Below are 14,464 nucleotides of genomic sequence, written 5' to 3' on the forward strand. Positions count from 1 at the left end.
ATAAAAAAGGGTAGCCTGCCACCTAGGACCCCAGAGCGGACTCCAGGCCACCTCACTTCTCAACGAGGTCGTTTCCTTTCTGCCGCGTGCAATTGATCCAAAGTATATAGATTTCCAAATCCTGGCGGGTCCATTAATGAATTACTAAGTACTAGGTTAGAAACACCGCCTCAAATCTTGCTCCCACCCCCCCACACACATTCATTTCATCAAAATCGTGAAACAAATTAAAAAGTGCAGTTCCTTTTCTCCCTACGTGTGCCCTAAAGCTTCGGGACTGGGTTCCACTCTTCATAACTGAAAGTAAGAACACGGAGCAGTTCGCGTTTTCAATTGATGCATTTACCTCTCTCGCCTTTGGAGGGAAAAGCTGGGCTGCTCGGATTTTGCTGCCCACGCCCCCTAACCCCCCATCTCCCCTCCAGTACTTTGTCTTCTTCCATTCCTTCCCCAACTCCCAGCCCTTTTGCTCCCGCGCAAAATAGGTCGAGTGCCGGAGATCGAGGGAAACCAAATTCAAAAAGCCGGAGGGCGACAGAGCCCTGCGCGCCCCGAAGCAGCGCCCCTCGGAGGCGGGGGCAGGAAGCGGCCGCCTCGCTCCGTCCCAACTTCCCCTTTCGGGCCAGAACAATGGCTTTTGGCCCGGAAAACGAAGTTCGGAGGAGGCCGAGCGCGCCCTGGGGGCCAAGTGGGATTCGGCGGGCGACTCCCCAGGTCCGACGTCGCGAGGTGCCTCCCTCCTCCCCGCGTAGGACCACCCCGGGGCCCGGGAACCCCAGTATCCGGACGGCACCCCAGTTCAACCCAGGACCTAGCGCGGACACCCCAGCCCCGGGCGCGAGGCCGAGCCCTCCGTGAACAATGCGCGCTCCGCCCCAGGCCCCGCCCCCGCGTGCTCATTGGCCAGCGCCGGATTGGGCGGCCCGTGGGGGGCGGGGACGGACCAGGGCGCACGGCGCAGGGGGGCCGTGGCGGCGGTGCGCGTGCGCGGGGCGGGCCCTGCGCGGGCGGGGGCGGTGCTTTGTGCGCGGCGGCCGCGGAGGTGCGGGGAGCGGCGGGCGCCGCGGTCGGCGGGCGGGCGCGCGGCAGCATGGAGGAGCTGAGCAGCGTGGGCGAGCAGGTCTTCGCCGCTGAGTGCATCCTGAGCAAGCGTCTCCGCAAGGTGCGTGCCGCCCGGCCCACCCCGGCTCGCCCCGCGCCCGCCAGCCCCGGCTCACGCGCCTCTTCTCTCCCCGCAGGGCAAGCTGGAGTACCTGGTCAAGTGGCGCGGCTGGTCCTCCAAGTGAGTCCCCAACAATGCGGCTCCTGCCTTCCTACCGGCGTCCCTCGGCCCCGGGCGGGGGAGGACCCTCGGCCGCAGCGTCGGGGTGGGGGTCGCCTGCGTACAGCGCGGGAAGTTCGCGGGATCCCCGAGGGCTCCTCCGGCTCTGCGGGGACGGGGCGCCCAGGCCGCGCAGGGCTGCCTTTTGTTTTCAAGCCCCAGAAGTGCGGGGCCAGGCGGCCTCCCCCGGGAACCCCCTCGGGTCGCTGCCGAGCCCCGCTTCGGCGCCCTGGGCCTCTGCTCCTTGCGCGCGGTCCGCTTCGCTCCTGCGCGGCGCGCTCCTCCCGCGCCCATTTGTTGCATGCGCCCCCGCCCCGCCTCGGCCTCCCCGCGGACACGAGCCCCCCTCCTCTTGTCCATATTTCCCCCGCTGTAACCTGAGCTTCCTATTGATGAATGTAGGGCTTTCTTTTTTCTTTCTTTTTTTTTAATGGAAGGGAGGGGACTTGCATCCCCGGAGGGGGCTCTGTTTACAGTCGCTCGCACAGACCCGTTTCCCCTTTCTTCCCGGACCCTACTTTTCTTTCTTTGCTTTCCCCTCCCGGTGCCCCGGCCCGCGCTCGCTTGGGCGCCAGCCACATTGTTCTTACTGTTTGGGCTGCGTTTCTGTGCCCTTCGCGGCCCCCCCCCCCCCCCGCATCCTGGACAGCCTTCCCTTCCCTCGCTGGCTCCGGGCCAGGGTTTGGGGGCTTCCCTGTACCACTTAACATTTTGTTGGGATTTGTTTTTCTCCCAGAGGGTGACTGTCGATTCCTCCTGAGGCCGCGTGTTAATTGGGGGGGAGGGAGGGCGTGGGGGTTTGAGGTGGTGGTTTTCCTTTGAGTTTAAAGATAGGGTGCGGGCTTCAGGGGCTACAGTCTTCTGGAGTGAGTGGGACCTCATCCTAGGCATGAGTGACCTTGTGGGACTGCCCCGGAACCCAGTGCCCTTGCCATCAGCAGGGATTGGCTTTCTGAAGTGGCCCGTCGCTCCTTGCTGTTTTACTACCGACCTGCACTTTGCTTTTCCAGACACAACAGCTGGGAGCCAGAGGAAAATATCCTGGACCCACGGCTGCTCCTGGCCTTCCAGAAGAAGTGAGAAACTTACAGCTCGTGACTGAGGGGGGAGGATGTGCGGGGCAGGCGGTGGACTGTCACACAGTCATGCAGGGTCCGGGGCTTGGGCTGTCACCAGGGCCTCCGGTGATGTCCCCATGGCTGTGTAAAGGTGGAGCAGGCTTTGAGGTCCCAGATGGGTTCCCCCCGTCTTGTCCCATGCCTTTGGCCAGTGCTGTATCTGGACCTAAGGAGTCACTGAGTGCTGCTTTGGTCTTTCTGACAGCCAGACTTGCCAAAATGAACCTTCTTGATTCCTTCATGAAATTTTCTGGGTTCTCTTCTTGGCGTTTTCTGTTTGTAAGCAAGACTAATAAAAACTAGGATGGCAGGTTTGCAATAAAAATGCAGACCTGGCCCTGCGTGAGGGTGCCGTTGAGCAAGAGAAGGCTCAGAGATGGAGCTGGACACTCAGCACAAAGTTCGGCCTGTTATGGTGTATCTGTACCAAGAACAACACTGTTTTCTCTGGGCTGCAGAACTGATGGTGCTGAGTGAGCTGCAGGGGGCCCCTGGCCAGTCTCCATCTGAACTTGCTTCTGTAATTCTAGATGTCATTTCTATTTTTAGGTAGGAGACTTGGGGTCAGAGAGAGGCCTCCTTGAGATTCCGGGGGAGAAGGATGGGGTGCGGGATGGATGAGCCCCCCATCTGGGCACGAGAGTCCAGGAGTGCTGTGCCAGAGCACACTGGGCCTAGGCGGGGTGGGCACTTGGCTGGGCATTGCCCTATTGATAGGGACAGAGCAATTAGCTGCTCAAAAGCTGTCCCCGCTGGGGTCAGTCTGGCCAGCTTGTTCTCTGGTAACTCAAGCTATGTGTACTCCTTCGTCACCTTAGCTGGACATTTTCGGTATTGTCAGAGGGACAGTGACAATGGGGAGAAAGCCCAGGTGGGCTGGGGCAGGGTGAGGGAATGTAGGGTTGGCCCCAGTGCCTTGGAAATGCTGCTCAGCAACCGTCCTGGCAGCTACTTAATTCATAACTCGCCCCTGTGAGCCTTGGGGCGGGGTCCTGACATGAGATAGCGCGTGTTCCTACCTCCACTTCGGGTCGCAGTGCAACATGAGAAGCGGGGTTGGTGAATGTCTGCAAGGCGGAGGAGTTAAGGCCAGCGGTGGTCTGGATTACATCCTGGGGGACAGAAAGCTGGGAAGGTGGTTGCTCTACTTTCCCCCATAAACCAGAAAGATCCCCCTGGAACCTGGGAGCTGGCAGTTATTTGCTTGGCATGGGGGAATGGCCTCTGTAAGAAGTCTGAGGTTAAGAGCCCTCAGGTCCAGGGGACGGGGGGGGAGATCCTCCTATGCTAGGAGGCAGGTCAGGGCTGCTTTGAGGCAGAGCTCTGTCTGGTTGTACTAATTGGGTTCTTTAAGAGAGCACCTTCCAGGCCCCAGTGAGGTGGTGTTTGCCCGTTTTAATGACCGGAACCTTCTCCAGGTAGCTCCTCTTTCCCAGGGCGTAGCGTGAAGCACAACCTTTCTCTGGGGTGGGCTGGAGGCCTTCTCTTGGGTCCATGACCCCAAGTCATGGGGGCTGTTAAAGGTGTCCTGCAGGTGGTGTGGGCTCTGAGGCCCGGCCACTTCTCAGTCGCGCCTCACACTTCATCTGGAGCAGAGTGCAGGAACAGACATCTTAGACAAAAGAAAGCGAGAGAAATGGGAGCCAGGGTGCTGGAGTGGAACGGGCCTGGAGCCCTTGCTTCCCCTATGCTTGGACCTGTGGGATTTTGTGTGGCTGATGAGGGGGACACTGGGGACAGTGGTCCTTGCCTCCCTAACCTGAGCTCTGATTTGAAGTGGGGGGTTGAGCCATGTGCCCACAAAGACTCCTAGTGGCATTCTGAAATTCCCGCAGAATGTTCTACCCACAGAAAGTGGCCTGGATTAGCACTGGGTCGTTTTAAGTGGTGTCGGAGAAACCTGGGAGACTGTTCGTTTCCTAGCTTTGCTTGGATTTCTGTGACTTGTCTTTGCCCAGTGCAAATGACATAGATGGATGCATGGATATTTTTGACCCATTTTTTCCCCAGAGAAGGGGGTCTGGACCTCCGCCCGGGATGTGTTAATTACCAGGATATGTTATTGCGGTGAAACCGGTGATGAGCTACCGTGGGCTGGGCTGGCGTGTCGGGGGTGTTGGAAGCCATGGGGTTCTGTGTGGCCGGAGGGACGGTCTGTGACCCTGATTGGTGATTGTCTTCAGGGAACAGGAGAAAGAGGTGCAGAACCGGAAAAGAGGCAAGCGGCCCAGGGGCAGGCCGAGGAAGCACACGGTGATGTCTTCCTGTAGCCGCCACTCCAAGCTCAAGGTGAGTGGCTGATGCCCCGAATTGGCTGCTTACCTTCCAGAGTGGAAGGTGGAGGTGGGAGGGTTGAGAGCTTTGGGAAGTGAGACCCTGGCCGGCCTCCTTGCTTGCTGCCACTCAGGCCTCTGCCAGCGGGCACAACAGAGTCTCCTGTGAGGGCCCTGCAGTGGCCCAGGCCCTCCTGAGTGGGTTTCCTATTCCTCTGACACCCCTTCTGCACTCCTTTCTACTGGAGAGCAGGCTCGGGCTTGACTGCTGACCATTGCTCTCTTTTACCCCCAGTGGCTTGTGGGGAACAGAAAAGAACAGGAAGCGTGCACAGGTTTGCCAGGTAGACCGCAGCTGCCTGGGCAGCCCACCGGTACACACACACACTTGGGCTTTGTGGCAGCACCCTGCCTCCTCCAGGAGTTCAGAGGCAAGACGGGGTATGAGGTCTTCAATGTCGGGTGTGCCTGCTCCTTTCTCGGGGGCCTGGCGCCACACGCTGTGGCCAAGAGCGTGGTCATATAAAACCACCCTTCCAGGAGGCTGTGGGAATCCTGCGTTTGGTCTTGTCGGCTCGTCTGCACCGGCCACATTTTGTCTTCGAGAGCTTAGTTTCAAACAAGATGGTGGGGGCTGCAGGAGAACGTGGGGTGTTTGCGTTGACTGGTGGTACTGGCCAGCCCCACAGCTCAGGCTCGCGTCAGCTGGGGGGACGAGTTGGGGGACCGGAGACTCCAGCTTTGATTCCGTTGTCCACAGTTCACTCAGGCAAGCTTTGTGGCACGGGTGCGACTGTTCGCTGTGTTTCCCTGAAGTGTACTTTTTTAAATGCTGACCCTTCGGGCAACACGGGGCCTGAGAAAGAGAAGGTGTACTTAGTATTTGGGATGACACCCAGAAGACGGGAGGACGTGGGTTTTTTCCCTGTGTACTGGAAGGTTCTGAAGGGGTCAGATCTGGAAATGGGCAGATTGAAGCAAGATGCCCACTTGCTTTCGGTTCCACAGCTCTTGCGCGTGCTGCTCTTTTGACTCCTGACCTTACGAGATACGTGACTTGTGCTGCTCTGAACGTGCCGTTTTGAATTGTCTGCTGGGAGCTGGAGCTAAGCTCGTGTTCCCTTTGAAAACTAATAGCACCCGGGGGTGACGGTGTGTTCGTTTTATGAACCCCGTTTGTTTTTTCTTTTCTACTTTTAACTGCATTTCACGGAACCTCGTTAGGATCTTGTTCATCCTTTCTGGGACAAGACAGTGAGAGATCGCTCACTTCTGGCCGCCGCTAATCTGGAAGCCACAGGAGGTGCTGGCTTCAAGGCGTCTGACACTGGACCCTGGGGACCAGGCCGTAGAAGTGGTGACCCTTCCCTTTGTCTTTGCAGGAACCTGACACCCCCTCCAAATGCAAATCTAGCAGCTCCTCCACCTCGTCCTCGTCCTCGTCCTCTTCCTCAGATGAAGACGATGACAGTGACTTAGATGCCAAGAGGGGTCCCCGGGGCCGTGAGACCCACCCAGTGCCTCAGAAGAAGGCGCAGATCCTGGTAGCCAAGCCAGAACTGAAGGACCCCATCCGGAAAAAGCGGGGCCGCAAGCCCCTGCCCCCGGACCAAAAGGCAGCCCGGAGACCCGTGAGCCTGGCCAGGGTGCTAAAGACGGCCCGGAAGGACCTGGGGGCGCCGGCCAGCAAGCTGCCCCCTCCACTCAGTGCCCCTGTGGCCGGCCTGGCCGCCCTGAAGGCCCATGCCAAGGAGGCCTGCGGCGGCCCCAGCACCATGGCCACGCCGGAGAACCTGGCCAGCCTGATGAAGGGCGTGGCTGGCAGCCCCAGCCGCGGTGGTATCAGCTGGCAGAGCTCCATCGTGCACTATATGAACAGAATGAGCCAGAGCCAGGCCCAGGCTGCCAGCCGACTGGCACTCAAGGCCCAGACCGCCAGCAAGTGCAGCCTCGGGCTGGATCTCAAGGTGAGGACGCAGAAGGGGGAGCTGGGGGTAAGCCCCCCAGGAAGCAAAGTCCCAAAGGCCCCCAGCAGCGGTGCTGTGGAGCAGAAAGTGGGGAGCGCAGGGGGCCCCCCACACGTCCACAGCAGCAGCAGAGTCCCTGCCGGTTGCCTGGGCCCCCAGCCTGCACCCACCCAGGAGCTGAGTCTCCAGGTCCTGGACTTACAAAGTGTCAAGAATGGCACACCTGGGGTGGGCATGGTCGCCCGCCATGCCACAGCCACCAAGAGTGTCCCTGCCACCATGCCAGGCACTGGGAAAGGTGCTGGGGCTGGCCTCACTGGGGGGAGCGGGGCCGGCATGCTGTCCAACACCAGCAAGAGTGAGAAGCTGGCCTCCAGGGCGGCCACTCTGCCCACTCCTGCAGGCAAGAGGGACTGTGTCAAGGGCAGTGCAGCCGTCGGAGGGCAGGAGCTGGGCCCTGGGGCCCCAGGAGACGGGCGCAAGGTGGCCGTGCTGTCCGAGATGAGCACCGGCGAGGAGAACAGCAGCTCCGACTCGGACCCCGACTCAGCTTCGCCAGCCGGCGCCGAGCAGAACCCGTCAGTGTCTGTGCAGACCAGCCAGGACTGGAAGCCTCCCCGGAGCCTCATCGAGCACGTCTTCGTCACCGATGTCACTGCCAACCTCATCACAGTCACGGTGAAGGAGTCCCCCACCAGCGTGGGCTTCTTCAACCTCAGGCATTACTGACCGCCGCCGCCACTGCCGGGGCCTCCCCTGCCCTTCTCTGGGCTCTGCTTTTGCTCCCATAAGTGATCCATGCCCCAAATCCTCTGCAGGGGCCAGGTGGCCTCCTTCCAGGGCAGGCTTGGAAGGCCTCCTCCCGGACCCCAGCCTTGCCTGTGACATCGGGCCAGGGCAGTACCTTGATGCCTTGCCAGGGCCGGGCCTGGCCCTGTTCCTACCTCTGGGCCTTCGCTTCTCCTCACTTCCCGTTGGCCTCCGGAAATCTGGGCCACCACCTGTGGCCGGAGCCAACCGTCTGAACTGCGTGTGATGATGGTGGTGGGCGGCTTTCCTCCCGATTTCCCTGCGGACGCAGGTCAGAAGAGGGAGCTTCTCGGGATCCAGCTTGGCTGTTCCTGCCCAATGGTGGCGAGAGAAAATGTATTGGGGGGTAGGTGGGAGTGACAACTGCAGCCCCCATTGTTGGGCTGGAAGGGGCAAGTCCCAGCACTGTTGCACCTGAAGAGCCTCTGAGTTTTGGGCAGCAGAAGGAGAAGGGTACGGCGCTAGCTGCCCTCCTTTCTGCTGGCCTGTGCAAGGACTGCCTCAGTCCTAACCCTGGCCCCATAGGCTGTCCCCAGCCCCCGAGGAAGGTAGCAGTGAGTGAGGGCAGGTGCTGGAAGGGGGTCCCCCCACACCCTGCAGGCTGCCTGCTGCTGGGTGGGGGTTGGGCTGCGGTTCCCACCCATGGAGATGGCACCACCTTTCCCTGACAATCCTCCCACTTCGGGGGTTCCATGTTCTTCCCAGCTGGCAAGCTGTACCATTTGGGAAATGGGACAGAATCCTAGTGGCCCTCCTGGCAGAGAGCCCCCAGAAAGGCTGCATCTGCTCACCCAGCTGCCCCCTCAGGTGGCGGCGTTGGGAGCTAGCTGCCTGAAGGTCTCCTGAGCAGCAGCAGAACTTACGGGGCAGAGGCGGGGCAGCACATGGGGTCACTGGGTCTTTGTGATGCCAAAAAGAAAAGGGGGGTTTGGGGGTTCCCTTTCTCATTGCAGTTATTGGTTCAAGTCAACCGATAGATGTGGGGCTCCTCCTTAATCCCCAAAGCCTGAGTGCAGGGAAGAGCCCAAACTTACGGAGGAGGCTACGGTTCCTGCTGCCTGGGCCTGTTGCAGCCCCTAACCCTCCATGCCAAATAGGACGACATGGTCTTTGTGTAGCCAAAACCATTTCAGCAGTGTGCCTTTGGGGACAGCCCATGTCCAGGACCTCCGAGGGACATCCAGATGCAGCAGGAATGGTGCCCACCTTGGCAGACTTTGAGGGCTTGGAGTCCCAGACAACCAGGCGGAAACTGGAAAGGGGGAACTAGAGGGGAGACATACCCTCCACTGTCTCGGCAGGGAGCAAGCATCCAGCTCACTGCACAGCCTGAAAGAAAGGGACCCAGCATACTGGGCCACTGGCTCCAGCCTCCCCTGGGTTGTCCCCCCTCCCCAGAGGGGAGCTGACAGCCTTCCTTTCCTGAGAGGCTCCGCGCTGCCTTAGAGGCTGCAAAGCCAGGCCTACAGCAGCTCCCCTCCAAGCCTATGGGGCGACCCTGGGCTTCCGGGCACTGTGGGCTGACCTGACACCCCCAGCAGCCAGGTCTCCAACCCCGACATGGTGCCTTTCTGTTTACCAGCTATTTCAATCCCAAAGTTTGAATCTGCAAACACCTTACTCTAGCCACTTCTGGCTGTGTTGTGTTTTTCTTGTTTGTGACTCCAAGCGGTTTGTGTTTATGTGGGCGCGAGTGCAGGTGTGACAGCCTTCGCTGGAGTTGGACCAGGTGCTCAGAGTTGGTCGTGTTTACCAATAAATAAAATTAGTACTTTTTTATTTGCTGCTATGTGTGTGTGTGCTCGTGTGTTCAGCCATCAGTCAAACGTCCGATGAGATTCCTTGCTTCTCTGTTCCACAGGGGTTCCGACCTACCTGACTGCATGGAATGCATCACAGTGTATATTGAAGGGGTGTTTTAATCCTGTCGCGTCTTTCTGTTTGCTTCGTCTTTCTGTTTGCTTCATCTTTCTGTTTGCTTCCTTAATAAACAGGAAGAAGTGGCCAGTCTGTCCTCTTTAAAGGGTTTGACATATTTTTATATATGTTTTGGTACCAAAAAGAGTGTTCCTTTGTTTTGGTGCACTCAAAAATTCTGACCTGACTAAGGGATTTGGGCCTAGAGGTTTCATTAGGAGAAAACTTTGGGGAAGGACCAGCGCTTTGGTCCAGTGCCAATCACTGGCATGATTTGTGTTTTTTAATTAAAAAAAAAAAAGCCAAATCATTCATGTATGCCACTTCTAATTGCTTTAAACTGTGGCTGTTTGTTTGCTTTCTTAAAAGAGAACAAAAGTGGATATGTTATTACCCTGGGAACCTTAAGATCTTTGTTGAAACGGGGCAGCAGCCCAGCCCCCAATTTCAGTCAGGACCAGTTAAAGGAAGTGCTTCCCCCAGGAAGCCCACTATGCTTGGGGGAAGAGGGAGGGAGGAGGGGAGATGTAGTGCCTAGATGACCCGATTTTTGCTCATGTGCACCTAAAACTTTTGTGCATTTTCTAGTATTTTTGGAAAACTAACACTAGCAGTAGGTTGCAGATTTTTTTTAGACTGATGTTAATTTATTTTGCAGGGGAAAGACATTAGCTAATGTGTCCAATCTTTGTCCATTTGTTAACTTTTAGTATATCAATAAATATTTTTTTAACTTGTCAGCCTGGTGTATGTCGTGAGTGGTCCCTGGAAACAGGTCCCTTCTCTTTCACTTTTTAAAAATTTTTATTGGGGAACAGTGTGGTTCTCCAGCGCCCATCAGCTCCAAGTCATTGTCCTTCAGTCTAGTTATGGAGGGCGCAGCTCAGCTCCAAGTCCAGTCGCCATTTTCAATCTTTAGTTGAGAGCTCAGCGCTCTAACCAACTGAGCCATCTGGTTGCCCTCTTTCACTTTCTTGAGGCAAAATACTCTGGACATGGAATCGGACTGAATCTGAGGATGAAAAAGGGTTTGGGAAAGGCTTAGCCACTTTCATGGGGTGTAGGGTTTTTTTCTAAGCAAAGGGGTGGGGTTGATTATAGAAGTGAGTCCCTATACCACCAGTTCACAAAGAGGGTGACTTGGCAATGTCTGGAGACAGTTCTAGTTGTCACATGAAGGGGGGGGCAGGAGTGAGTTGTTGCTACTGCCATCCAGGGACGCTGCACTACATCGTAAACTCACTTTGACACATCTCCCAAAGACTTAGGTTAAAACAACCCAACGCCCCCTCCCCCCCAGAGTCCAAACTGTTGGAAAGCTACCCAACCCCTTGAATCCACCACGTGGTAACACTTTAAAATGACAGAGATGGAAGATTGTTGGGGAGCTGTTACAAGCACAGAAGCCTGGAGTCAGCGGGGCTGCTGTGACTCCTAACCCCCAGCTCAAGATAAAGACAGGACTGCTTCCTAAATAACCTCCCTGGCCCTTCAGTGTTGGCGTCACCCTCAGCATGAATTTATTCATAAATTTCATCCTCGGGGAGAATCAAGCTCCCTTTGAAGTGAAGCGGAGCTGGGCCTAGGTGTTGACCGCCCCGCCTTGGAAGGCTAGTTGGGGTGAAGGCCTGACTGTTTTAGCTCAGGAGGAGGTTCCCATTGCGGCTAAAAATGCAACCCCAGCTCCACCTGGCTCCAGGAAAGGCCTGTGAATTTGAAATCAGATTCTTGCGGGGAAGACTGCTGGCACGTTTTCTTCTGTTGCGCCTGAGAGGCTGAAGCTGTTTTGTTTTGGAGAAGGTGGGCAGGGACAACCCTAGCCTTCTGTCCTGGGGCTTTTGAGAACTGCAGAAAGGGGTTGAGGATGGCCAGGAAGGAGCAGCCTGGCGCAGATGGAGCGGGCGCTGCCACCCGGGGGGCGAGCCAGGCTTTCCTGGGAGTCATTTCTACAGAGCCTGGGCCAAACGGGTGCGGGCCCTGGTCCACAGCGGCCTTTGTTAGTTTTCTGCGCAGCTGATCTGATTGCCTAATCCACTGCCTTCCCAGAAGAATAGGCTGGGCTGCCGGGGCCCGACCCGGCTGGAAGGCTCAGCCCGGAGCTGCCGGGTCCATTCCGAAGGCGCCTGGCATGACCGGAGCATCCAGGCTCCCAGACGCGGATCCCGCCGGCTGGACACCGCCTTCCTCCCCTTCATCCTCGTGGCTTGAGGGCCTGGCCGTAGGGAGGGCTCCCACGGTGCACACTCTAGCGTGCTCTTGAGAAGAGGAGAGGAAGCGTTCCCCGCTCTTTTCGGGACCCAGAAAGGCATCAGCCCTCTCGGGAGGGGATGGGCCACAGGGAGAGGAGCTGAGGCCATTGCCTCTAGAGGGCGCGCGCCTCCCGCCAAGTGCTGGCCGCTGGCGCTTTGGACGCGCCGGGGAAGTTCCCCACCTGGGGCTCTGAGCTGCCCGCAGGAACCGAATTGCACAACCCGCGCGCACCCCGACGGCTCCAAGCGGCCCCCAGCAGCCGCCGTTTCCGAAGTCTCCGGAGGAATGCCCTGGCCCCAGCCCACAGCCTCTTTCCCCGTGTCCAAGTCCCCGCGGCTGGACGCCTGCCGTGGAGCCCCGACAAGCACTGAGCGCCCAGATCTCGGATTCCGGCTGGGTCCGAGTTCTCCTCTAGGTCTGGAGGACTTTTCGGTAAGAAGAAAGAGTACGAGCCCCCAAAGTACCGAGGCAGGACTGTTAGCCGTCGGGTCTCTGGCGCACAGCACAGAGCCTGGACTAGGACCAGTGAGTTGTAGGCATCAAAGGAACAGTAAAAGGGACACGACCCGACGCTCTCAGAAGAGTCTTAAACATTCCAGCTCAACCAGTGTGTGTGCTGGGCCAGGCTCCACTCTGGCGGCGGCCGCACAAGCCGGCCCTGCCCTCGGGACGCAGGGGACCCGCCCGGGCGGGAGGCGGCACCCAGGCCTGGGCCTCCACACCTGGTCGTTTTCCCGGAGAATCTGCCCAGGGAACAGAAACCCGCAGAAGCATCTCCTGGTCAAAGCCAAGGTTGGTGGTGGCCAGCCAACCCGGGAAAGGGGGCAGAGTCGGCGCTGGGCCATATCCCTAACCACAAGCCCACTGCGCAGCCCCAACACACGGGAGGCCGACACAGGAGAGGGTCCTGGACGAACGGCAGGGCCCTAGCTTGGAGGCTTGACCGCCGTCTGCGACCCTCGCCTGGCCACCCCCCTCCACTCCCGCCCACTGATGTCGTCTGCAGCGGGCGCAGGCCCCTTAAGTCCGTAGGGCACTCAACTCCTTGACCTGAAGCTGGGCTGCTCCCTCCCTCTTGGGTCCTCCCACGCAGGTCACAGAACTGGGGGAAGGAGGCAGGAAGAGCTCCGCCAAGGGCGGGGTCGTGATTTGTTGGCCAAGGGCAGGAGATGTGCGGGAGAACGCGTGCCCCGGCCCCTCCCTTCGCGCTCTGCCAGTGCGCCTAGATCCCGGCTTCTCCTCGGGGCGACGTCTACGGGGGACATGGGGGTGGAATTAGGTTCAGCGCGATGGCCTCTTTGGGGGTCCCGAAGGCGGCTTTCCTGTGCTGGCTTCACGACCCCGCCCCCACTGCTACAAAGCCTTGGGCCAGGAAGGGCCCAGAACCCCCCACCTCCACCCTGCTCTCTGTTGTTCCCCAGACCGTGCCTCGCCCAGCGTTGGAGGTTCTGCCCGCCCCCAAGACCTGGGACAGAGAGGCTGTGGGGGCTGGCGGGGGGCGCGGGGCTGCGCCGCCGCAGCTCCTGGTTCACTAATCACATCAGCTCGCTCTGCGCCGGCTCCAAGCAGTCAGTTGCCTAGCAATACCCGCGAATTCAATTCCTCAATCAATAGGCGCGAGGCGCTGCATTTCGGGGAGCGCTGGCAAGGCTGGGTGGGTCTGGGGTGCGGGTCCCACGACGGTACTGGGAGCAGGCCGGAACAACCAGGGGACACGGCTGCGAGGCTCCAAGACCTAGGAGACCAGCGACGTCGGGCCTGGGGGTGAGGCACGCTGTGGGAGACACGCCAGAAGAAAGGGAAACACAGAGGTCGTGCCAGTCCTCCGGGTCCCCGAGTTCTGCCCGGTCCCAGAAAAGTATAGTCGGTAGGTTTGGAAAGCTACAATCTCCCCCCAGGAGGTAAGGAGGGACATACCCCGCTCCCTCCCAAGCTCACCTCTCTCTCCCCTTAGTTAGAGTTATCCCCAGTTGAGGAAGGGCCTTTGGGGGTGGGATCCTCCAGGGCTGATGGGGACAAGAGTGGGGAGATGCGTGGGTAAGGAGAGAGGAAGGAAGGGTCCTGTCCTCCATGGGCGCTTCATCCCTCGCTCCAGGGGAGACAAAAAAAAAAAAAGGAATGAAACCGAGACACGTCTCTATTTACAAAGTATATATTTAAACACGTAAAAAGCGGTATTGGATACAGACATTCACGACCGCAAAAGATAGGTACCGAAGCTTCACTCTTGAGCTGAGGCGGAGATCGATTCAAGATTTGTACAAATCTTAGAATTAAATAAACCCAACACGCACACATCCGCGCGGTTGCAGACTCCCAGCCAGACGCCCCCGCCCCTGCCCACCCACCCCCCAGGTCAGCGTCGCAAGAGCGAGTGAAGGAGACACAGGCACGGCCACGGACAGACGGCAGGACAGAGGGGCTGTGAGGGCAGAACCAGGCTGGCCGGAGGAAGGTCGGAGGGAAGGGGCGAAGTCAGCCTGGAGGGAGGAAAGGAAGGAGGGCAGGCGGCAGCCAGGTAAAGACATGTGTCCCCAAGTTACCATCCACTCGGTAACAGACAGGTCCCTTCAAAGAAGTTTCATCTGAAAATAGCGTCGACGTTTAAATAGATACACTGAGTCAACGGCGCTTCTTTATACAAACTCTAAAATACCAATTTTACAAATGTGAGCAGATAAAAATCCCCGTTCCTGGGGCTTCTCTTTATAGGCGCAATTTAATATTCAAAAACAAACAAAATCACGTAGTACACCGTTTCCCTCTTTTTTCACCCCCTTTAAAGGCAAGAAAGTCTGGAGGAGAGAG

At 58.3% G+C, this 14,464-nt stretch overlaps 1 protein-coding gene across 1 annotated transcript; it reads left to right on the top strand.

Moving 5' to 3' along the window:
• Nucleotides 1-1,034: 1,034 nt before the first annotated feature.
• On the top strand, nucleotides 1,035-9,415 carry CBX2 (chromobox 2). The gene is made up of 5 exons (XM_033091867.1): nucleotides 1,035-1,162; nucleotides 1,239-1,282; nucleotides 2,332-2,397; nucleotides 4,623-4,728; nucleotides 6,095-9,415. Exons 1-5 carry the CDS (start codon nucleotides 1,091-1,093, stop codon nucleotides 7,406-7,408), a joined length of 1,602 nt encoding a protein of 533 aa, XP_032947758.1. The 5' UTR covers nucleotides 1,035-1,090; the 3' UTR covers nucleotides 7,409-9,415.
• The last annotated feature ends 5,049 nt before the right edge of the window (nucleotides 9,416-14,464 follow it).

This window comes from Rhinolophus ferrumequinum, chromosome 21 (assembly GCF_004115265.2).
Source record: "Rhinolophus ferrumequinum isolate MPI-CBG mRhiFer1 chromosome 21, mRhiFer1_v1.p, whole genome shotgun sequence".
Lineage (NCBI taxonomy): Eukaryota > Metazoa > Chordata > Mammalia > Chiroptera > Rhinolophidae > Rhinolophus > Rhinolophus ferrumequinum.

What these genes read in the sequence shown, in the direction of transcription:
- CBX2 (XM_033091867.1), top strand. Translation starts at nt 1,091, where the DNA reads ATGGAGGAGCTGAGCAGCGTGGGCGAGCAGGTCTTCGCCGCTGAGTGC. An exon ending in TGAGCAAGCGTCTCCGCAAG is followed by an intron (nt 1,163 to 1,238) that starts GTGCGTGCCGCC and finishes CTCTCCCCGCAG; the next exon opens with GGCAAGCTGGAGTACCTGGT. An exon ending in GCCGCCACTCCAAGCTCAAG is followed by an intron (nt 4,729 to 6,094) that starts GTGAGTGGCTGA and finishes TTGTCTTTGCAG; the next exon opens with GAACCTGACACCCCCTCCAA.